The sequence below is a fragment of the Sapajus apella genome, unplaced genomic scaffold (genome assembly GCF_009761245.1).
Source record: "Sapajus apella isolate SASKATOON/1434 unplaced genomic scaffold, GSC_monkey_1.0 scaffold80, whole genome shotgun sequence".
NCBI lineage: Eukaryota > Metazoa > Chordata > Mammalia > Primates > Cebidae > Sapajus > Sapajus apella.
The window spans coordinates 8,111,247-8,135,548 of NW_022437020.1; the positions used below are offsets into that span (position 1 = coordinate 8,111,247).

Genomic DNA, 24,302 nt, shown 5'->3' on the forward strand with positions numbered 1-24,302 from the left:
AAGAAAGAAATTATTCTGAAAGTAAATGAATATTCCATAGATCTTCAAGCTCTTGGTTTTTAATTTATTCTTTTAAGTACTAGACAAGTTATTTCAGGATGACTTTAAGTTAAAAATAAAAACCAGAAATGCAACTGTTTTTTGCATTATACTTATCCCAAAATAAGAAAGAAAAAAAAAAAGTCAGTATAATCCAGGAGATACTTTAATGGCACTCAATAAAATTCTCCAGAAGTCAAATCAGTGGATTAAATCAAACCATGAAATATACTCTGAATAACTTTTAAGTGCAAATTTTAAAAATATGTAAAGTCACTAATAATTTACACATTCTAATTAGGAAAGAGTCATTACAGACATAAGTAATTATCAAGTTTGAACGTTATATTTCAAAGTTATACAGGAAAGTGAATAATAGGAGTGAAATGATTGGGATATTGTGCTAATTCTGTTGAGTAGGATTAAACTCTGGTAGGTAGAAAGGAACGTCAGTACATGAAGTTGCTGAAATGTTCAATTTATGAAGGTACTATAACTTCTCAAAGCATCATTTTTATAGATTTTTATTTTTTTCATGCTTTGGTTATATCAGATAAATTGATCAGGCTTTAATCAGATTTGAGTTTTAACTGTCAGAGCAATGAGTAATTTAGTATTTTAAGAAGTTTAGAAAGAAGAATCCAAACAAGTAAATATTCCTTTTCTCTTAACGAACAATAGGAGAATTAATTTTACTTATATCTAATATTTACCTTATTTGAAGAAGTAAATACATCTGTGATCATTTAGAAACCGTTTCAGTGGCTCTTGTATAATTCAATTCATTCCATCTGTGCTCTCTTAATAAATTTTACAGAAAAACTCATGGCAAGTTAGCATTATTTGTGTGTGAATTTTCCAATTGTATTTCAGACTTTAAGAAAGAAAGGCCTTAATGGTTGTGAGAGCCCTGATGCTGACGATTACTTTGAGCACAGTCCACTCTCGGAGGACAGATTCAGCAAACTAAATGAAGATAGTGATTTTATTTTCAAACGAGGCCCTGTAAGTACTTTTACTTTACCTCTACTTTTTATTTGTTGATCCTTTTTGTTAACTTCATTATTTAGGCTCTGAACAAGAAGGAACACAGAGGGTGCGACAGCCCAGACCCTGATACTTCATATGTGCTAACTCCACATACAGAAGAAAAATATAAAAAAATTAATGAGGAATTTGATAATATGATGCGGAATCATAAAATCGCAGTGAGTACTAAAGTATGGTTTGTGCTTTTATCTTGTGCATGAAGAGATTGACCAAACATCTTGTTGCTTATTTTTATAGTGGGTAATGACAAGTAGTAGAAGGGAAGAAAGGCATTTTATTAGTATTTTTTTATAAAACTTTAAGGTAAAATTCCTGAAGTCTTATACATGTTCAGCATCTTAAGTGTAGAAGTGAAGAGAAAACATACTGATCCAGACTCTGCCACTTCTTACCCCAATACCTTTGGATAGGGCACCTAAACATCTTGAATTCTTTCTTCATCTGTAAAGTAAGTGAGTTGGCTCTCATGGTTTTTAAGGTATCTCCCAACTCTAAAATTCTATGATTTATAATATAGAGTATGTCTAAAACTTTCCCTCTACTCCCATGACTTAAAAAGTTACATGTTCTTAAATAGATCTTGAGAAAGCAAAAGGTAAGGTAGTTAGGTTTGTTGCAAAACTTTTTCCTAAATTATTTTTAATTATTTGGTATAATTACTGTAATAATAGTAGAGCTAAGCTTACTGCTTTCCTGTTTGTAAATGTCCCCAAATCACTTGGCAACAATGCCACCAAACTTTTGTTCTTTTTTTTTTTTTTTTGAGACAGTCTTGCTCTGTTGCCAGGGTGGAGTGCAGTGGTGCGATCTCGGCTCACTGCAACCTCTGTCTCCCGGGTTCAAGCAATTCTCCTGCCTCAGCCTCCTGAGTAGCTGTGACTACAGGTGCACGCCACCACTCCCAGCTAATTTTTGTATTTTTAGTAGAGGTGGGTTTTCACCGTGTTGGCCAGGATGGTCTGGATCTCTTGACCTCATGATCCGCCCACCTCGGCCTCCCAAAGTGCTGAGATTAAAGGCGTGAGCCACCACACCCAGCCAACTTTTGTTCTTTTCTTATGCTATAAATACTAAGGAAGAGCAGCCTGGCTTAATTTTAATTTAAGGCAGCAGTGTTCTTAAATTGATTGCAAAACAAATAGTGACTTTATAATTTCTGTATACTCATTCATCTAACCATAGTGAAAGAGTATTTGTCTTTGAGCTCGTGCTCCTAAACTTGATAGTTCTTCAAAAGAGTTCTCACTGGAAGCTCCATTGGCAAGAGCTACTTAAAATGGTTATTCTGGATCTAATTTTCTAATTCTGTATATGTACGTCAACCTCCCTTAAACAAATTAGTTTCAATGCTGACATTTATTTTACCATCAGTTAATTCTCTCAAAACTATGCCCTAAAGTATGCATGATGGATCATTTCTTCAGAGTAATTCTGTATTACAGGTTGAGTATTCCTTACCTGAAATTCTTGGGACTAGAAGTGTTTCAGATTGGGGATTTTTTTTTTTTCCTCAAAATTTGGAATATTTGCACATGTAATATCTTAGGGACAGGACCCAAGTCTAAACATTAAATTCCTTAATGTTTCATACACATAGCCTGAAGAAAGTTTTATACAATATTTTTCATAATTTTGTACATGGAACAAAGTTTGTGTACATGGAACATTGGAGAGCAAAGGCGTCACTGTCTCAGCTACCCATGTTGTAGGTCTTGGCCCCGAGCATTATGGGAAACCTGCTGTTAGCATGTGTAGCCTACACATGTGCCATTTGATTACCCTTTATGGGTGTGCTTGCGTGAGGGAACCTTGGCATGCACAGAAAAGATATATTGAAGCTGAAGGGAGACTGGAAGGGTCCTTTTTCCCTTGGGGACGCTGAATAAACTGTGTATTGTATGCCTGCATTTCCACACATGATGTCAGGTGTGGAATTTTCTATTTGTGGCATCATGTTGGTGCTCAAAAAGTTTTGGATTTTGGGTTTTCAGATTAGGGATGCTCAACCTATATAAGAAGCCAGCTCATGAAAAAATAGCTTTAAGGAGTTATTTTGGGGCAAATACCATTATTATTCTTAAAAACGATACAGTAGCAGATAAAGCGATGTTGTTGACCTTGCGGTTAATGTTAAAGTTGCAAAGATACTGCATAAATAAAACTGTTTTACTTTTGAAAAAAATTGTCATATGCCCACTGTTTTTATATTTGTTGATGTATTATAATTTTTCTACATGAAATAAACTACTGAATAAAGTCCAATAAAATATATTCTTCCAACTTTGAATTAGCAGTGTTACCTTACTTTTGGATGTTAGTCTTTTAAAATGAGGGCAGAGTAAAGTTGTTTTATTTTCTCCCGCTTTAAATTATAAAGAGGAACATTATTTATCATGGTTAACAAGCATATTGTAAATGGTCTATGGAGGAAATGCAAGAGGAAAATAGAAAATATCCTTTTAAAGGGGGTGTGGAATAATTTAGAGGGAGGGAAGATTAGCATTTATAATATTTGTAATTTAATCTTCCTATAATTTAAAGGAGAAACCAAAAACTTTATTACTTTTATTACTGGCTTGGTTAGTAGTTAATTTTGTTGTTTAGATTAGGTTTCTTTGCATTTTCATTATACTCAAATTGCATTGTTATGTATATAATTACTTTTTGTTTGTTTGTTTTGCCCTTTAGAAAGTCAGTTAAATCAGAATAGGGCATATATATAATTTATGAAATTTGACATATTAAGTTAATAACATGTGTACCCACTTTTCTCCTTCTATTATATTTGGGATCTCCCAGTAGAAATGTAAAATTATTAAGCTGGTTTGCATCAAAGTGCCAATTTATGCTTACTTGATGACAGTGATACATTTTGTAATGCCTAAATTTGACAACACTGCTTTATTATCAGGTTTATCCTCTAATTTTTGTATTTATGAATATTTGAAATATAGAATATATACATTATATTGCATTAATATATATTAATATGTAGAACTGAAATTGAAAAGGCTCATGTCAGGCTTATTCATGTTCAGATATAATTCCAAAGAGAATAACTTTAATCTGTAAATTGGTTATGAACTTATCCCTATCCTGTACTTTTAGTAACTTGAGTTACCTTGCCAAATTAAAGTTCATAAGTTACTTTGTAGATGAATATGAAACCAACAGTCTTTTCCTCCTGTTCTTTATTTACAGCCTGGTTTGCCACCTCAGAACTTTTCAATGTCTGTCACAGTTCCAGTGACCAGCCCCAATGCTTTGTCCTACACTAACCCAGGGAGTTCACTGGTGTCCCCATCTTTGGCAGCCAGCTCAACATTAACAGATTCAAGCATGCTCTCTCCACCTCAAACCGCATTACATAGAAATGTGTCCCCCGGAGCTCCTCAGAGGCCACCAAGTACTGGCAATGCAGGTATGCAGTGATACCTATTCTGCTGGTTCTTTAATAAAGAGGGTGGAAAAACTCATTGCTAGCATAAGCAGTTTCTTATTTTGCTAGTCTTAATTTTATTGCTTTGATGAGCAGGAATCACTGCTACGTAATTGGCTCCATTTTAAAGTATTTTTTTGAAAATCAATTGTGGATATAGCATTGTGTCATGCAAAGTAGAACAGTACTGAGAACCTGCCATTTATACACTTTTCCTTCTCATGGGAAAGCCATACTTTGACAGGCAGAAAATTCAGTTAGATATCACAAGCAAGGATTTAAAGTAGAGTGTGAGCCACTCATGTTAGAAATATGGGCGATAGACTTACCTGATTGGAGTTAGAGTATTTTTTGCATTTCCTCCTGATTGAATTACTTCATTAATTCAGCAGAAATTTACATTGCATTTATTGTATTAGTCTGTGTAATGCAGTGTCTCCTCTTCTTTAAGTCCTAGATTTAATTTAATGATTTAATCATACTCCCCACACACTGCCCCCATTTTTATCAGTATGTACTATTTTCGTAATGATGCAATACCACTATTTGGTATTGAAGGTGGACATCCAGCTTGAAAGGTAAACTCACATATATGAGATATGTAACTACATCAGATTACATATTAATGACAACTTCAGACTGGGCTAGTTTGTTTTTTGTTTTTGTTTTTGTTTTTGTTTTTTGAGATGGAGTTTTGCTCTTGTTGCCCAGGCTGGAGTGCAATGGGGCAGTCCCGGCTAACTGCAACCTTCACCTCCCAGGTTCAAGGGATTCCCCGCCTCAGCCTCCCGAGTAGGTGGGATTACAGGCATGTGCCACCATGCCTGGCCAATTTTGTATTTTTAGTAGAGACGGGATTTCTCCATGTTGGTCAGGCTGGTCTCAAACTCCCAGCCTCAGGTGTCTACCTGCCTCAGCCTCCCATTTTTTTTGTGTGTGTCTGGTCAGGATTACAGTGAGAATTACCTCTATTCAGTTAACATTCAGTCAGATAAAGAGAGCTATTTCATATTCATTCTCTGCCCTCTCTCTTTTCTCCGTAATGTTGTTAGGTGGAATGTTGAGCACTACAGACCTCACAGTGCCAAATGGAGCTGGAAGCAGCCCAGTCGGTAAGTGAATTCCTATAGTTTCATTTTGTAGGTATCTCTCCTATCTGAGATAAAAGGATTGTTGTTTCTGCAATAAAGCCTTCTGTGAAATTTCCTTCTGAAGGGTAGTTTCACTAATACTTAACATTTTCTTAGAACAGTCGTGTTTCATTCCTTAAAAATCTTGGCCTTCAATTATTTATTCCATAAGTATGTATTGAGTGCCTCCTCTATAACAGACATTGTTCTTTTCTAAAGACTAAATTGCCTTAAAGCAACATTTACATCAAGATAATTTCTTAAGGAGAAACTTTCTGTATCTTCTCTTCTTACCAAAGTAGACTGTTACCAAACTGTTCTATCTTAACAATAGCATGAAATGTTTTCAGAGAGAATAGAAGAATGAAGAGAAACAGTGGGTCTACTTCTACAATTAGAGAATTAAGAGATTTGTCTCAGCTGGGCGCAGTGGTTCACTTTGGGAGGCTGAGGTGGGTGGACAGCCTGAGCTCAGGAGTTCATGACCAGCCTGGGCAACATGATGAAAACCCGTCTCTACTAAAATAAAAAAAAAAAAAAAAAAAAAGCCAGGTGTGGGAGTGTGCGCCTGTAGTCCCAGCTACTTGGGAGGCTGAGTCAGGAGAATTGCTTGAACCCAGGAGGCAGAGGTTGTAGTAAGCCAAGATCATGCCACTGCACTCCATCCTGGGTAACAGAACAAGACTCAGTTACCAAACAAGAGAGAGAGAAAAAAAAGGTTTGTCTCAGTTAGTTGCTTTGATACAGGTAGAACATTCATACATTGTCATAGTTGTGGCCAAATAGGTTATTTGACTGTAGGACCCCTCCTGTGCTGACTGACTAGCAGTTTAAACACATGTCATAAATGTGTCTGCCCAGGCCTGAAGTGCTCCTAAAGATACAGCATGATCTTAACATTACAAAAACATGATGTATATGTCAAAGAAGTTAAAAGAAGTAACTGTACCCCTTTGGATTTTCATCACTTTAAGACATACTGGTCTGTTAATCTGTGATAATTACAGTTAACATCACTGTTATCTGAAAGCAAGGGCAGTCATTTCCTTCCCTGCTTGGGATACTGTGTGTTCCTTAGACATCTGAAAACAAATCACTTATAGGATTAAATTCCTAACTATGTATTCAACCCATTCACTCTGCAAAATGTAAGGAGCATCTGCCTTAAAATTATGGAGATGGTTGAATGACTTAATAAAAATGATGAGGAAAAAATAAACATCAATAAAGATATTATTAAGACAAGTTATAAAATATTTAGTGACTTAAAGTAGGAATAATTGCCTAATTGTATCTGTCACAGTATTAAATGTTTTTTAGTGGAATTAAACAGATAAGAACTATTGTGGAGTTTTATTTAACAGAAAACAAACGTGTGAAAATACGTAAAGGTCATGCCAATTAAACACTAGGGCTGCTACTCTTGCATGTATATTTCCAAATATTTATGGCTTTTTTCTCAACTCCTGTTTCAGTTGTTTGCATGCCCACTTACTCTTTCTGTGTCCCTTTTCCCATATGTTTTTTATCCCCCCCCCCCAACAAAATAATAAGTTCAGGGCCCACCAAGAATTGTAAGAGCCTAGTATGCTTCTCTCACATTGGGTTGACACCCCAAAAGGCTGGACTCTAGAAGTAAAGTAAACCAGGGATAAACAGTTTTAGTAGCGACATCTTATATATGCATCATCCTGCTTCTTAAAATTAGATTGTGGCAATCAGAAATTAGATTTAGGGGTCCCAGAATGCCTGGAAAGGCGGATAATCTCTGGAAGAATAAAATAAGCCTGGCCAACATGGTGAAACCCCATCTCTATTAAAAATACAAAAATTAGCCAGGAGTAGTGGTGAGTGCGTATAATCCCAGCTACTCAGGAGGCTAAGGCAGGAGAATCACTTGAACCCAGGAGGCAGAGGTTGGTTGCAGTGAGCAAAGATCATGCCACTGCACTGCAGCCTGGGCAACAAGAGTGAAACTGTCTCAAAAAAAAAAAAAAAAAAAAAAAAGAATAAAATAAAACATCTCAGAGCTTATTATTTCTACTTGGCACATAAGGTGAACTAACTAGACACACACACAAATAAAGCCAATGAAAACTTGAAGAAATAAATAACAATAGAACCAGCCTTCTGGGAACTCCAGAATTTGGAGCTATTAGGCACAGACTTTGACTTTAATATAACAGTGTTTACTGTGTTCAAGGGTATTTAAATAAAAAGATTGGGAATTTAACAGAGAACTGAAATTTTTAAAAAAATAGATATTTTAGAATAAAACCATGTGATATTAAGAACTTCACAGATGGGCTTAATAACAGCTTGGACAAAACAAATAGAAGAATTAAGAAACTAAAAGATAAGATAGAAGAAAATTATCCAGAGTTTTAGAGACACTAAAGGATGGAAAATTTAAAAGAAAACCCAGATTATAGAATAAAAAGGTCTGACATATGTTAAATTGGAGCCCCGGGAAGCAAAGTCAGAGAAAATTGGGCAGAAGCAGCATTTGAAGCATTAATCACTGAGAATTTTCCAAAACTAATAACATATAAACAAGCCACAAATTGGGAAGCCCTACAAAACCCACGTGGAATACAGATAATGCTCTACTTTATGAGAAATCTAAACCTTTATGAACAAAAGACTGGGAGATGATGAGCTAAACCTCCTTCTCAGAAAGTCAGAAAAGGACAGCAAATTAAACCTAAAGTCAGTAGAAGCAAATTATGAAGATACAAGCATTGAAATAGAAAATAAAAAATTTTCTATTTCAAGCATGGTGAATCTGATGATCTCATATGAAGTTAGTAACAATCTTTCTGGACAGATTTTGGCAAGATGCTTCAGTCATCATAAAAATACAAGTATTGATACATAGACATAAATTGAATTAAGAAAACAAATATTGATTGTTTAAAAGACTAATAAAATTGAATGCTTTCACTAATATTCAATTCAAAATATTTTCTATTTTCCATTATATCCTTAACCTACAAGTTATTTAGAATTATATTTCCTAATTTCAGATACATGGGGATTTTCTAGTTATCTTTTAGGTATTATTTTCTAGCCAGACTGTTTTGTTACCAGAGAATGCTACATGATTAAATTCTCTGAAATTTGCTGATAATTTTTTGTGGGCCAGCATGTGCTCAATTTTTGTCTGTGTTTTGCACTGGAGAAGAATGTATATTCTGCATTTGCATGGATTGCAAATTCTGGCTTAAATATGTTTTATCTGTATATGTGTAATAACTTACTGTATCAGTTCCAGTTTAGAAACTTGTGATAGGTCAGTTCCAGATCAGTTTCGCTTTACCTTTAAGCCATATCATTTTTACCAGTATTGTCGTTTTCAAATGCATAATTTATTTGCCTTGTTCGTGTTTTAATTTTTATTGCATCTTCTGCCTGCATCCCTAAAGCTGGAATACTTCAGGCCCATGTACTGTTGAAAGAAGCGGCAACCTTGAGACTTTTAAAGCCCTGAACAAACTCAGGAAAGGGACAGACTTCTTAAATAAGAAACCAAAGAAAGCCTAATGGAAAGATCGATTAATTTGCCTGTGTTAAAATTGGAACCTTTGTGCATCAGAAACATTGTAAGGAGAGTAAAAAGGCAAGACAGAATGGGAGAATATATATAATATATATATAATCAATTAGAGGTTTTTTTTTTTTTTAAAGAATATCTACAAATCAATAAGAAAAAGAAAACTCGACTTTTGAAAATGTGCAAGAGAACACAGGCACTTCACAAAAGAAGTTGTGTCTGCTAAATGTGAGGAAATGCTCAGTCTCAGTAGTCATGGAAATGCAAAATTAAACCACAAAGAGAGAACACTGCACACCCACCAGAATTGCTAAAATGAAGTAGATAATACCAAGTATTGACAAAGCTATGAAAAAGCACAAACTCATACACTGGTATTGGGAGTACAAGTTGTTGCAACCATTTGGCATTATCTGCTTAAGCTGCTGATGTGTGTATTCTGTGATCCAGAATTTTCACTCATCCTTATGCACTGTAGAGAAATGCATTTGTGCACCAAGAGATATGTAAAAGAATGTGCACAACATTGTGGTAAAGTTAATATCTGGAAATACTACAGATTTCTATCAACAGTAGAGTGGATAAACATAAGAGAGTACATTCATATGAAAGAATACTATACTGCAGTGAAAATGAAACCTCACCAGTGCTCAACATGGATGAATTTCACCAAACATTATTAATTAAAGAAGATAGATACATACTCAAGATTCTATCTATATAAAGTTTGAAAAGCAGGCCAAAAAAACTATAGTGTTAGGCATGCCTGTGTAGATAGATTGTAAAGCCATAAAGAAAAACCAAGAAATTACTGTAAAATTCATAGTAGTGGTTACTTTGGGTAGGTGGGACTATGACAATATTTTAGGGGGCCCAATTATGGAAACTTTTGGGGTTCTGGCAGTATTCTTAATCTGAATGATGATTACATGGATCTTCATTTTATGATAAATCCTTAACCTATACGTTTTTGTTTTGTACATTTTCTGTTTATGTGTTACATTAGCAAGAAAACGATTTTGAAAATAAGAATATACTAGATATAATAATAAAGGAACTATAACCACAAATATGAAAGCACTTTTTAAATTAGAAGAGAAAATAATGTACATTTTATGTTTAAAGTATTCCAAAATTCAGAAAGAAGTTCATAGACACACTCACATTCGTGCACAAACTATAAGATAGGTAGCCTTTGAGTCTTTGGACATTGTTGTCTGCATGTGGCTGCTGGAAATCAGCACCCAGCTTGAGATTATGAGACAAGTCAGTTTAAGATGACAGGTCAACATGCCAAGGATGATACAGTGAAAAGCCTGGTGGCTGTCAGTGTTGAGCTGCTGAACAACTGAGTCTCTTCCCCCAGTCTTCTTATGTGAGATTATATTAATACATTTTCCTCACTCTCTAGAGAAAAAAAGTAAGATAAAAATCCAAGCAATAGTTAGGGGAATGTTTAACAATGGACATTTAATTGCGCCAAAATACACAATTCGAAAAAGAAACCTAACTAGTATTTTAAAAACAGAAAAGGATGTTCATCATTGGTAGTAATCATGAAATTCAAATTAAAATGACAAAAAAATACTACTATTATTAATTCGCAACTATTAGCACTTTTCATTGTGATGTTCAGTGCTAACAAAGGCATGGTGAACCTGATTATCTCATGCATGCTTTTGTGGCTTTGTAAATTAGTAACAGTCTTTCTGAAAAGGTTTTGGCAAGATATTTCAGTCATCATAAAAATGTTTACACCTCCAAGCCCACTAATCCCATTTCTGACAATCTCTCCTAAAGAGGTAAGTTAGAATAAGCAAAGCTTCATTGCAGCTTTATTTGTAATAATAAATAATCTGAAGAAATCAACGTGTTCAGCTATATAAAAATGAAGTAAATGAAATTTCAACTGAATATCTTTTTAGTTGTGATTTTAAAATGAGCAAAAAATATGAGCATGGAAAACAAAAAGGGGAAAATCCAAAGAGATTATAATAGTTAAGGTGGTGGGACTATACAAGTGTTTTTCAGTCTCTTTTTCTAGTTTTTGTGATGTTGTATTGATATGGTTACCTCTACAGTCATAACATCTTTATTGTAGTAAGTTAGAACATTTTATTTTTTACTTTATAACTTGTTTTCCATCTGTCATCTGCAAGTAAAACTTGGCTGTTTTGTACATATTGTAATTGGTATAAATCTTTCATAGTAATAATTTGCTTATTTGATTATGATTTGCTATTTTTCTCTACTGAGAGTTTAATACTGAGTTTATACTGTAGTTCAAATGACTTTGGGGACCTTTTACTTTGGGCACACTTTTAAATATCGAGCATAAAATAAAGTCTTAAATATCCAGCAACTTCACTTTTTCATTACATGTTGAGAAAGAGAAAAAGCATATATGGTACTAAACATAAAAAGGCTCTAGGCGCTCTTGGAATTATTTGGGGTTGAATGAAGGTAAAATAAGGGTTTGCATTGTCGCAGGGGCATTGGCAGTTAAAAAGAAGAGATGGAAGAGGTGAAAGATGTAAAGAAAGCTTGATTGCTCTGAAGGTGGGGTTGGAGTGGTGGAAGACAGCAGTAGTAGAAGTGTATAGAACAAGTTGAGTTGAGATGACATAGATGACAGCATATCTGGGTGAAAGTGGCCACCAGATTATTGAATATGATTGGAAATTAGGAAAGACAATGCAGAAACCCAGATTTCAGTCCTTCACATGGAGGGTGATAGTTGAAGTTGAATGTGCCTCAGCCATCAAGCTTCATGAAGATGCATGAAGTTTCTGAAAGCGAAGGAGAAATGTTGCCTTTTGGGGGTAGGCACATGGGCTAAAGAGAGGGAATACAGTATTCACAAAGAAAAGCAGACTCCATGAGCATTGCCTGTTTTTGCTATAAGTTTCTATTGGACAGGACCCATGCTGTCCGTCTTACAGGAAATTTCACTGAATCAAGTTCATATATCGTCAATTATTTCAAAACCTGTGCTCTTGTTTATTTATTTATTTATTATTTTATTTTATTTTAGAGTAGTCACGTGCAATAGTGAGAAGAGGGGAAGGAGTAGAGCACGGAGTTTGATTAGTTGAGATAATTCACTGCCTTCGAACCAGCCCTGTGATCTTTTCTACTTTCAGAAACCTCAAGCAGGTCTTTGTACAAATGACATAATTTTATAACTTTTAAAGTGTATTTTTGTTTATTGATCAGCTGAATGTCAAATTTTATTTGCTTTGGATGAGTTTTTCAGAATCCTTTGAAGTCTGCATGTCAGTTGGACTTCTGAAATGAATTCATAGTAAAACATTAATGACATCATTGTCTACAGTTTAACCCTAGAAGAGTAGTATCTAAGGACGCAGAGTACTTGCCAGCCACTTGAATGCATTATTTCAGCTGATGTGATTTATATTTTGAAATATGAGCCAGACTGATGGAATTGAATGACCTGTCTCAGCTATAGGACTGTAATTGAGATCAGTTCTGTTAAGTTTCTGAAGGCATAGGTATGCAGTTTGCTCAAGAGCATTTTTTTTCACATTTGTGTTAGGATAGTAAATTACTGTGAAAACTGGAAACACGTTGTAACAACAATCACATTAAATTGAATTTATTCATTTAGGGTAGATACTGTATTTCCTAGATTTGTATACTGTGGCCAGATAAGTTATATACGAAAGTATTTACCTCAAAAGTCTATCTCAAAAATATCTTCATTTTTGTAATAAAAATTGAGCTGGAGGTAAGAACGTAGATATTAGGGCATATTTCACTGTAATCTACAGAATAATTTGTGCATAGGAGATAATCTTAGCTTCAGCCTGGCGAGTTGCCAAACACTTACATCATCCTCTAATCATTATCTACTACAGTACTGACTCCTGACTTTACACCAAGAAATACTGTGCTTTTAAATCCCCTCTTACTCAATGAAATTTGATTCTCATGAGTTACCATCGTGTCATATCTAAAAAAGCACCATGGACTGCACATGGGAAAATAGTATTTGTACTTCTTGATGATGCATGGCTCTGAATTATATATTTATATCATTTTATGTCTTTGAGAGGAAATTCTTCTTTCTCCTTCAGGTTTGAGTATAAATCAAGTAAATAAGAGTCTTCTAAAATCAGATTCAGAACACATATTCATGCCATTGTATATTAAAAGAAACATTACTAATCTAACATTTTCATACTGTTATGCAAAACGAAGTTTCTATTCAACCTTCCTATTTTTGAATAAAATTATTTAATAAACATTTGGAATCCTTCAGATGTCTGGTTTAGCAGTTGCCTCTGTCCAACTCATCGATGATCTCTACTCCACAGGGGCTGGCCTGGTGAAGTGGTTGTTTTTTAAATCTGCACTGCTTTCTGAAGCTTTAACAGGATGCAGGAAATCACTCTATGGGGTGTGGAAAGGATTTAATACATACCCCTTCAAGATAATGAAAGCAGAATGCAGGAAATAACCTCATGAGGTTAACTGAATACCAGCCCCCACAGCAAAATTAAATCATACATACGAATGAAAACTGAGTTGGGTCACTTGGTAAACATTTTGGAGGAAACGAGGAATTGGGTGAGGCCAAGGAAGAAAAAAACACACTAATTATCTGGAACTCAAAAATTCTTTTGTTTGTTGAAGACAGGATCTTACTCTGTAGCCCAGGCTGGATACAGTGGTGCGATCTTGGCTCACTGCAACCTCCATGGCTCAGGCAATTCTCATGCCTGAGCTTCCCAAATAGCTGGGATTATAGGCATGCACCACCACGCCCAGCTAGTTTGCATTTTTTTTTTTTTTTTTTTAGTGGAGTTGGCGTTTTGCCATGTTGGCCGGGCTGGTCTCCAACTGTTGACCTCAGGTGATCTGGCCGCCTCCATCTCCCAAAGTGCTAGGATTACAGGTTTGAGCTACCACACCCCAACCTTTTTATTTTATTTTATTTTTTAACTTTTTTACTTCAATAGTTTTGGTGGAACAAGTAGTGTTTTGTTGCATGGAAGAAAGTTATTTAGTGGTGATTTCAGAGTTCACCTGAGCAGTGTACACTGTACCCAATGTGTAGTCTTTTATGCCTCACCCCCCCCCCCACCCTTCCTCCTTGAGTCCCCAAAGTCCATTGTATCATTCTTATGCCTTTGGATCTTAATAGCTTAGCTCCCACTTCTAAGTGAGAACATACAATGTTTGGTTTTCTATTCCTGAGTTACTTCTCTTAGAATAATGGTCTCCAACTCCATCCGGATTGCTATGAATGCCATTATTTTTAACCTTTTTATGGCCGTGTAGTTTTCCATAGTATATATCTATATACCACATTTTCTTTATCCACTTGTTGGTTGATGGACATTTAGACTGGTTCCATATGTTCACAGTTGCAAAATGTGCTGCAACACATACATGTGTGCAACATGTATGCACAAGTGTCTTTTTCATATAATGATTTCTTTTCCTCTAGGTAGACAGCCAGTAGTGAGATTGCTAGATCAAACTGTAGTTTGATCTTTTAGTTCTTTAAGGAATCTACTTTTGGTTCTTTAAGGAATCTCCATACTATTTTCTTTAGTGGTTATACTAGTTTACATTCCCACCAGCAGTGTCTAAGTGTTCCCTTTTCACCATATTCATGCCAACATCTATTATTTTTCGATTTGTTAAATATTGGCCATTCTTGGAGGAGTAAGGTGGTATCTCATTGTGATTTTTATTTGCATTTCATTGATTATTAGTGATGTTGAACATTTTTTCATACGTTTGTTGGCCGTTCATATATCTCCTTTTGAGAATTGTCTATTTATGTCCTTTTCCCACTTTTTGATGGGATTATTTGTTTTTTTCTTGCTGATTTGTTTGAGTTCCTTGTAGATTCTGGATATTAGTCCTTTGTCAGATGCATAGTTTATGAAGATTTTCTCACACTCTCTGTGCTGTCTGTTTGCTGATTATTTCTTTTGCTGTGTGAAAGCTTTTTAGTTTAATTAGTTTAGTCCCATCTATTTTTGTCTTTGTCATATTTGCTTTTGGGTTTCTAGTCATGAACCCTTTGTCTAAGCCAATGTCTAGAAGAGTTTTTCTGATGTTATCTTGTAGAATTCTTGTGGTTTCAGGTCTTAGATTTAAGTCTTTGATCCATCTTGAATTGGTTTTTGTGTGAGAGATGAGAATCCAGTTTCATTCTTCTACATGTGGCTTGCCTATTATGCCAGCACCATTTGTTGAATAGGGTGTCTTTTTCCCTCTTTGTTTTTGTTTGCTTTGTTGAAGATTAGTTGGCTGTAAGTATTTGGCTTTACTTCTGAGTTCTCTATTCTGTTCCATTGGTGTGTGCCTATATTTATACCAGTACCATGCTTTTCTGGTAACTATAGCCTAGTTTGAAATGAAATAATGTGATGTCTCCAGATTTGTTCTTTTTGCTTAGTCTTGCTTTGGCTGTGCAGTTTTTTTGGTTCCTTATGAATTTTAGGATTTTTCCCCTTAGTTCTGTGAAGAATGATGGAGGTATTTTGTTGAGAGTTGCGTTGAATTTGTAGATTGCTTTTGGCATTATAGTCATTTTCACAATATTGATTCTACCCATCCTTGAGCATGAGGTGTGTTTCCATTTGTATGTGTCATCTGTGATTTCTTTCAGCAATGGTTCATAGTTTTCCTTGTTGAAATCTTTCACCTTCTTGGTTAGATATAATCCTAAGTGTTTTATTTATTTTTTTTTTTTTTTGCAGCTGTTGCAAAAGGGGTTGAATTCTTGATTTGATTCTCAGCTTGATCATTGCCGGTGTATAGCAGTGCGGCTGATTTGTATGCATTGATTTTGTGTCCTGAAACTTTACTGAATCCAGTAAAGATGTCATAGATGGTTTTTATTATTTTGAGAAATGTCCGTTCTATGCCAGTTTTGCTTATTGACTTGTGTATGTTAAACCCTCCCTGTATCCCTAGTATGAAACCCACTTGATGGTGTATTCTTGATCACGGGATGTTGGTTTGTTTTTAGTTTATTTTTATTTTGTTATATCCTTTCCTAGTTTTGATGTTAGGGTTATACTGGCTTCATAGAATGATTTAGGGAAGATTATCTCTTTCTCTATCTTTTGGAATAGTTTTAGTAAGATTGGTACCAGTTCTTCTTTGAATGCCTGATGGAATTCAGCTCTGAATTCATCTGGTCCTAGACTTTTTTTTGTTTGCAGTTTTTAAAATTATTGTTTCAGTCTTGCTACATGTTATTGGTCCATGCAGAGTTTTCATTTCTTCCTCATTTAATCTAGGCAAGTTGTATATTTCCAGGAATTTATCCATCTCCTCTAGATTCTCTAGTATCTTTTCCCGCCCCTTTACTTTATGTGAGTCCTTATTTGTTACTTGAGTGTCTTGAAGACAGCCGATACTTGGTTGGTGGATTTTTAACCATTCTGCCATTCTGTATCTTTTAAGTGGAACATTTAGGCCGTTTATATTGGACGTTAATATTGAGATGTAAGTACTATTTTATTCATTGTGTTATTGTTTTATGGGGCCTGTGAGATTTATGCTTTAAGGAGGTTCTATTTTGGCATATGTTGAGGTTTTGTTTAAAGATTTAGAACTCCTTTTAGGGTTTCTTGGTAGTACTGGCTTGGTTGTGGCAAATTGTCTCAGCATTTGTTTGTCTGAAAAAGACATTCTCTCTTCTTCATTCATGAATCTTACAGTTTTGCTGGGTACAAAACTCTTGGCCGGCAATTATTTTATTTGAGGAGGCTAAAGATAGAACCCCAATCCCTTCTGGCTTGTAGGTTTCTGGAGGGAAATCTGTTGTTGATCTAATAAGTTTTCCTTTGTTGGTTACCTGATGCTTTTGCCTCACAGCTCTTAAGATTCTTCCCTTTGTCTTCACTTTAGATAACCTGATGACTATATGCCTGGGTGATGATATTTTTGCAATGAATTTCCCAGGTCTTAAGCTTTTTGTATTTGGATTTTTATATCTCTAGTGAGGCCAGGGAAGTTTTCCTCAATTGTTTTCTTAAATATGTTTTTCCAGACTTCTAGGTTTCTCTTCTTCCTCAAGAACACCAGTTATTCTTAGGTTTGGCTGTTTAGCATAATCCCAAATTTCTTGGAGGCTTTGTTTCTTATTGTTTTTTGATTCTTTTTTCTTTGTCTTTGTTTGATTGGGTTAATTCTATCACCCAGGCTGGAATGTGGGTTGGAGGGAGGGTTGCAGTAGAGTCAGCTCCACCCAGTCCACATGGTTTCTACACATGGGAAGGTGTAGAATGACTGACTACAGTATTCATGAAAACAGGATGTTTTCATATTTATTTTATATCTCAACTGGTACCCGAAAGAAATATATACACAGAGCATACATCACAATGTGCCTTTTTCCTCATTTCATTCAAGAGAGATGAAAGGTTCTGCTAGAGAAAGTTTAAAAATAGGAATAAGATGATTAAAGTGAGATAAATCAGAAGTATTTAATAAGGACCTTAATGAAGCTGAAGAAACACAACCAGTAGAAGTAGAGCTGTAAGGAAGAAGTACTTGGTGAGAATGAGGCATTAGAAATGAGTGCTGAAACGCTGCAGTTAAGCTGCTCTGATACCTGGTTCACTACTCGGAACTTAGTAGTAGCAGCACCTTTGCTATCACAAGAGTGAATGATTAGGCTGGTCTCAGTCATTTTCTACAATACCGCTATAATTTTAGTCCCCTGTTTGAGATGACCTGTTGGAAATGTGGTCTTTTGTTTGTTTGTTTCTTTGAGACACAGTTTTACTCTGTCACCAAGTCTAGTGCAGTGGCACGATCTTGGTTCACTGTAACCTTTGCCTCCCTGGTTCAAGTGATTCTCCTGCCTCAGCCTCCCGAGTAGCTGGGATCACAGCTGCACGTCACCACACCCGGCTAATTTTTGTATTATTAGTAGGGACGAGGTTTCAACATGTTGGCCAAGCTGGTCTCAAACACCTGACCTCAAGTGATTCACCCACCTTGGCCTCTCAAAGTGCTGGGATTACAGGCATGAGCCACCACACCTGGCCAGAAATGTACTGTGTTTTAAATCTCTCTCAGTAAGTCCAAGTAGTAATGCTGGAAAACAAGTATCATTAGTCTTAAGCTTTATATGTATCTCAGACTTTGCTTGTCTTTCTGTGCTTATTTTTAAAGTATCCAAAGATACTTCATTAGTTACCACAGGTTGAGTATCCCAAATAAAAAATGCTCTAAAATCTGAAACATTTTGAGCACTGAGGTGACTCTCAAGAGTGTTCATTGGAGGATTTTGGATTTTTACATTTAGGGATGCTCAGCCCATAAGTATGTAATACAAGTATTCCAAAATCAGAAACACTTCTGGTCCCAAGCATTTCGGATGATGTGTGTCTTTGAAAAAGTGTTAATGTCCTTTGTCCACTTTTTAATGAGGTTGGTTTTTTGTAATTTTTTACTTTAAGTTCTAAGGTACATGTGCAGAATGTGCAAGTTTGTTATATAGGTATACACATGCCATGGTGGTTTGCTGCATCCATCACCCTGTCATCTACATTAGGTATTTCTCCTAATGCTATCCCCTCCCAAGCCCCCCACCCCCGACAGGCCCTGTAATGAGTTTTATTGTAAAATGTATTTGCAACTTGGACTGGGGAAAACTTGATTTGTTTGTTCTAAAGTATTTTAATAACTCTTCTCACATTATTGAATGGTATTTTTCCCCCCAGGAAATGGATTTGTAAACTCAAGAGCTTCTCCAAATTTGATTGGCGCTACTGGTGCAAATAGTTTAGGCAAAGTCATGCCTACAAAGTCTCCCCCTCCACCAGGTGGTGGTAATCTTGGAATGAACAGTAGAAAACCAGATCTTCGAGTTGTCATCCCCCCTTCAAGCAAGGGCATGATGCCTCCACTAGTAAGTTGAACCTTTCTTCAACCTCATTTTTAAAACACGTGTTTTATACATAGTCTAGCTTCCTTTGGAATTTTCTGTGCCACTGTAGAATCTACATCTACTCCTAATGAATATTTCCATTCAAAATTAGCATTTGAAGAGACAAGTCTATTTCAGATACAAAAATCAGATTATGGAAATTTGCTTAGCAGTTATTTAAAATTAAAGCTAAATATGAACATGTGTGGAACTGGAGGTTATTGTGTTAAGTGAAATAAGCCCGGCACAGAAAGATAGATACTGCATGTTCTCACTTATATGTAGAAGCTAAAAAAAATTGATCTTGTGGAGATAGAGAATAGAATGATAGCAGAGCCTGGGAAGGGTGTGTGGGTGGGAGAGGGGATAAAGAGAGGTTGATTCATGGGTGAAAATATACACTTAGATAGAACAAATATACCCCTGTTTTTGATAGGAGAGAAGGGTAACTATAGTTAGCAACATTGCAGATGGAGTATATTTCAAAGTTGCTAAAACAGAGGACTTGAAATGTACCAAACACATAGGATAAATACTCAAGGTAATAGATACCCCGAAAACCCTGACCTTCATCATTACCCACTCTGTGAATGTAACAAATACTCACATATATCCCATTAATATGTAACACATTTTGAGTCCATTTTTAAAAAGTAAAATACAGAGATATTATTATGTTTAATTTTGATTTTACCAGGCTAGAAGCATTAAACATGAGTTATTATCTGTACTTTGTATACTTTCATTAATCAATTACACATGCTTTTCTATGAGAGAAGCACTAAATCTTTGTTAGAAAATTCTACATACCAGGTAGGGTACAGTGGCTCACGCCTGTAATCCCAGCACTTTGTGATGCCGGGGTGGGCAGATCACCTGAGGTCTGGAGTTCAACCTAGCCAACATGGTGAAACCTTGTCTCTACTAAAAATACAAAAATTAGCCAGGCTTGGTAGTGGGCTCCTGTAATCCCAGCTACTCAGGAGCCTGAGGCAGGAGAATCACTTGAACCCAGGAGGCAGAGGTTGCAGTCAGCCAAGATTGCACCACTGTACTCCAGCCCGGGTGACAGAGCAAGACTCTGTCTCAAAAAAAGAAAAATCTAAATACCATAGAACTATTGTAGGATAGGGAAGAATGCACACAAACTTGAGTGAGTTATTCTCCAATTAATTTTCTTTGTTTATTCCTTCTCTAACAACCTTTCTATTTAACTGTATAAAGAATGCATGTATCCTCCCTTCCACTGCTTGATGGTGGCTTTAGGGTTCTGGTCTCATTTGTTTTTGAATGTTAACTCTATTTATAAAGAACAGGACAATATGTTTATCCTCCTTAGCCTCTTGTAGAAAAAAACTAGAATATGTAATCAAGTTTTAAAACTTATTAGTTTAGCAACTGTTTGACTGTTAGCACACTAAATGATATGCCAGGCGTTGTCTCTGCTGTGCAGTTGCTAAACTCACCATTTGACGTTTTGCTAAGTGAAAGTGATGCTGCCAGGCTTAGATGATAATTCCACATTTGTATAATGCTTTATAGATTCCAAAACACCTTCATCTGTTTATTGTCTCATTTAATTTTCAATGTGATCATTGCAAGGTAAAGGTGAGGAAATTGAGTTAACGGTTATTACTTGTTCAAGGTAGTACAAAATCGAGCTAGGATCAAATCTCTTTAAGTCTTATAGTCCAGGTCAAATAACAAGTACTTTTTTATTTGGTGATACAGAAATCTGTAAACGGTCACTCCCAGCCTTGCAATTAAAACAAACTTGGATACACAGAAAGTTCATAGTTTTCCTTGAACCCATTATAGTGCTGGGATTTCAGGGCAACCAACTGGCCCAGATGCTACAGAGTCAGAGGTACTGTGGGGAGAGATGACATTTGAGCACTAGGCAAGACACAGATAGTAAGAGTTAATTAAGCTAGGGTGATTGGTGAATTGCTAGAGGCCAGGTGTACACTGACAGAACTGTGTGAAACTCCTGGGGCCACAGTATAACACAGGGTGAGTCTGTGTTCCCTTGTAGACTTTTTTTCTCCATGAATTCCATGGAGTGCTCAGAAGCTCCTGAAGAGGTCTTGCTGTGGTATAGAACTGGGAGAAGGGAAGAGTAGCCACTACAGTATCTTTTTTGTCTTCTTTCACTAATGTGGAACAAAAGCTTTAATCTGTGAGGATATGAACGACAAACATTATCACTCTTAGGGCACTGTTTAAATCCTGTTTAATCAAAGAGGCAAAATATCTCAACCTGGTAGAGGAATAGGAAGACATGCTCGGTAAGGAGCAATGCCAGGAGAGTGGCAGGATGACTGAGAAGGCCACAGCCTGAGGCACAACGAGAGGGGATGACTTAAAACTGAGAGTGGAGCAGTCACTTCGGGAAAACCTGGCATGCAAATCCCCACCTCCACAGGGATGTGAAGCTTGTAGTAGGTGCCCTGATGGCAACTAGAGCAACAGTAAGGCTCAAACCCAGTTCAGCTTCTAATGAAATTAACTCGGGTCTTTCACTAATAGCTTAGCAGGAGGGAAAAACCTGTAGGTCTTTTAGTAGGAATTACCCATGCTGAAATACAAAGAGAAAGAATGAAAACAAGACAAAATAAAAAAAAAAAACAGAATGAAGTATCCAACAGCTATGGGCCTTTATCAAATGGTATCACATAAGAGGAATAATATTTTAAATAATAACCAGTACCAAATAGGATAAATATTACTACCAAGGCACACGCACACCTGCATACAGATGCACGTGCACCCACACTCTCACTCACTCTCAGACTGCTAAAAGCAAATCAAGAGAAAAATCTTAGCCAGAGAAGAGATACATTGTATACAGCAAAACAAAGATAAGAATTAGTACCATACTTTTTTCTTCACAAACTATGCAAGCAAGAAAAATGGAGTAGTAACATTATTTAATGTGCTGAATTTTTAAAAAAATTCTTCTCACCCCAAAATTCTCTACCCACCAAAAATACCTTGGAGAAGTGAAGACTTCCTCAAACAAAAGTTATGGGAATTTATGCCCGCAGACCTACTCTACGAGAAATGTTAAAGGAGGCCCTTCACCAGGTGGACTGTGATGTCAGCAAAAATTTGCATCTACCCAAAGAAATGAACTGTGGAAATGCAACGAATGAAGATAAAATAATTAAGTTTGTTTTTTCCTACGTTTTATAAACCTTTTATTTTTAGAACAATTTTAGGTTTATAGAAAGATTGCAAAGATCATACAGAAAGTTTTTATATACCCCACACATAATTTTTTCTATTATTAACATTAGTATATTTGTCACAACCCTTGAACCAGTACTGATATGTTATTATTAACTGTAGTTCACACTTTATTCAAATTTACTTATTTTTAACCTTGTGTCTTTTTCTATTCTAGGATCTAATCCAGGGTACCAGACATTTAGTAATCATGTCTCTTTAGCTGCCTCTTGACTATGAGAGTTTCTAAGACTCCTTGCTTTAACAACCTTGATAGTTTTGAGGAGTACTAGTCAGGTATTTTTGTAGAATGCCTCCTAGTTAAGATTTGTCTGATGTTTTTCTCATGCTTAGATTGTGGTTGTTGGTTTGAGGGAGGTAGGCAATAGATTTAAGATGCCATTTTCATCACATTATATCAAGAGTGCCTACTACATTTAGTATCTCTTATCTGAAATACCCAGGACCAGAGTTGTTCCAGATTTCAGATTTTTTCAGGTTTTGGAATATGTGCCTTATACTAATAAGTAGAACATCCCAAATCCAGAAGTCTGAAATTCAAAATGATCTATTGAGTACTACATTCGAATGTCATGTTGGTGCTCAAGAGGTTTTGCATTTTGGAGCATTTCAGATTTTCAGATTTGGGATAACCAATCTGTATCGACGTAACTATTGCTGATGTTAATTTGGTCACCTCACGTAACTATTGCTGATGTTAATTTGGTCACCTCACTGATGTTTAACAGGTGTTTAACAGGTTTCTTTTCTGTAAAGTTACTCTTTCTCCCGCTTTTTCATACTATAGCCTTTGGGTAGAAAATTACCATTTGCAGCCCACACTTTTAAGGAGTGGGGAGTTAAGGCTTCACTTTCTTAAGAGAAGGATATCTACATAAGTTATTTGGAATTCTTCTACTCAGGAGATTTATCTGTTTTCACTCATTTATTCAGCCATTTATATCAATATGGACTCATGGACATTTATTTTAATACTTTGTTTTATAATGCAATGCAATACCACTTTTTTCTGTTGCTTTGTTCTAGCTTTAGTTTTTGAGGGCTATTCACTTGATTCCTGTGTCCCTTTGATATAACCTTATTTTTGTGGGTTTTTTTCAGGGGGAGTGGGTACTTTTTTATTTTCTGGCACTATAATATGCTCTAGGCTCATCTTGTATATTTTCTGTCCCAGTCCTGGAATGAGGCATTTCTCCAAGGAACATTTATTTTTATAGAGAATAAAGGAACCAAGATCCGAGTGCTTTCCCTCTTTTTAATTGCTCCAAAAGGTATCTGTCTATATAAGGCAAAAATAGTAACAGTATATTTTGTTTCTCTAGCACCTGTAAAGGTAAAATATGACAACAAAAGGTGGGAGGGAGAAATTGCCTCTACACATGATGTAAATATTATTTAAAGTTGAAATCTAAGTAACTAAAGATGTATATATATTGTAAACCCTAGTGTAACTATAGAAGAAAACTTTAAAAGAGGTATAAATAAGTCAATAGAAGAGATAAAATAGAAATATAAAAAATGTTCTAAGTAGCCCAAGAAATGGGAGAAAAGAAGGCAAACAAAAAGCAAGATAATGGTAACTTATAATCCAGTCATGTAAGTAATCACATTGAATGTGGTGAGAACACAGTCAGTTAAAAGATTGTCAGATTTGTGTGTTTTTCTTAAAAAGCAATGAGGTAGCTCACGCTTATCATCCCAGCACTTTGGAAGGCTGAGGTGGGCAGATCACCTGAGGTCAGGAGTTCCAGACCAGCCTGACCAACATGAAGAAACCTCGTCTCTACTAAAAATACAAAATTAGCCAGGTGTGGTGACAGGTGCCTGTAAATCCCAGCTGCTCGGGAGGCTGAGGCAGGAGAATTGCTTCACCCAGGAGGCAGAGGTTGCAATGAGCTGAAATAATGCCATTGC

General features: G+C 35.9%; 1 protein-coding gene across 11 annotated transcripts in view; it reads left to right on the forward strand.

Annotated features, from left to right (window-relative positions):
- Positions 1–24,302, forward strand: part of MEF2A (myocyte enhancer factor 2A) — a 138,287-nt gene that overhangs the window by 93,045 nt on the left and 20,940 nt on the right. For 7 of the 11 annotated variants that reach the window (XM_032252845.1, XM_032252839.1, XM_032252847.1 and 4 more), the window contains exons 4-7: positions 1,110–1,259; positions 4,291–4,510; positions 5,581–5,640; positions 18,934–19,121. In XM_032252845.1, coding sequence (XP_032108736.1) covers positions 1,110–1,259; positions 4,291–4,510; positions 5,581–5,640; positions 18,934–19,121 — 618 coding nt within the window. Of the gene's footprint in view, positions 1–912; positions 1,045–1,109; positions 1,260–4,290; positions 4,511–5,580; positions 5,641–18,933; positions 19,122–24,302 lie in introns of all 11 variants that reach the window. The other 4 variants (XM_032252849.1, XM_032252851.1, XM_032252846.1 and 1 more) reach the window with 2 other exon arrangements.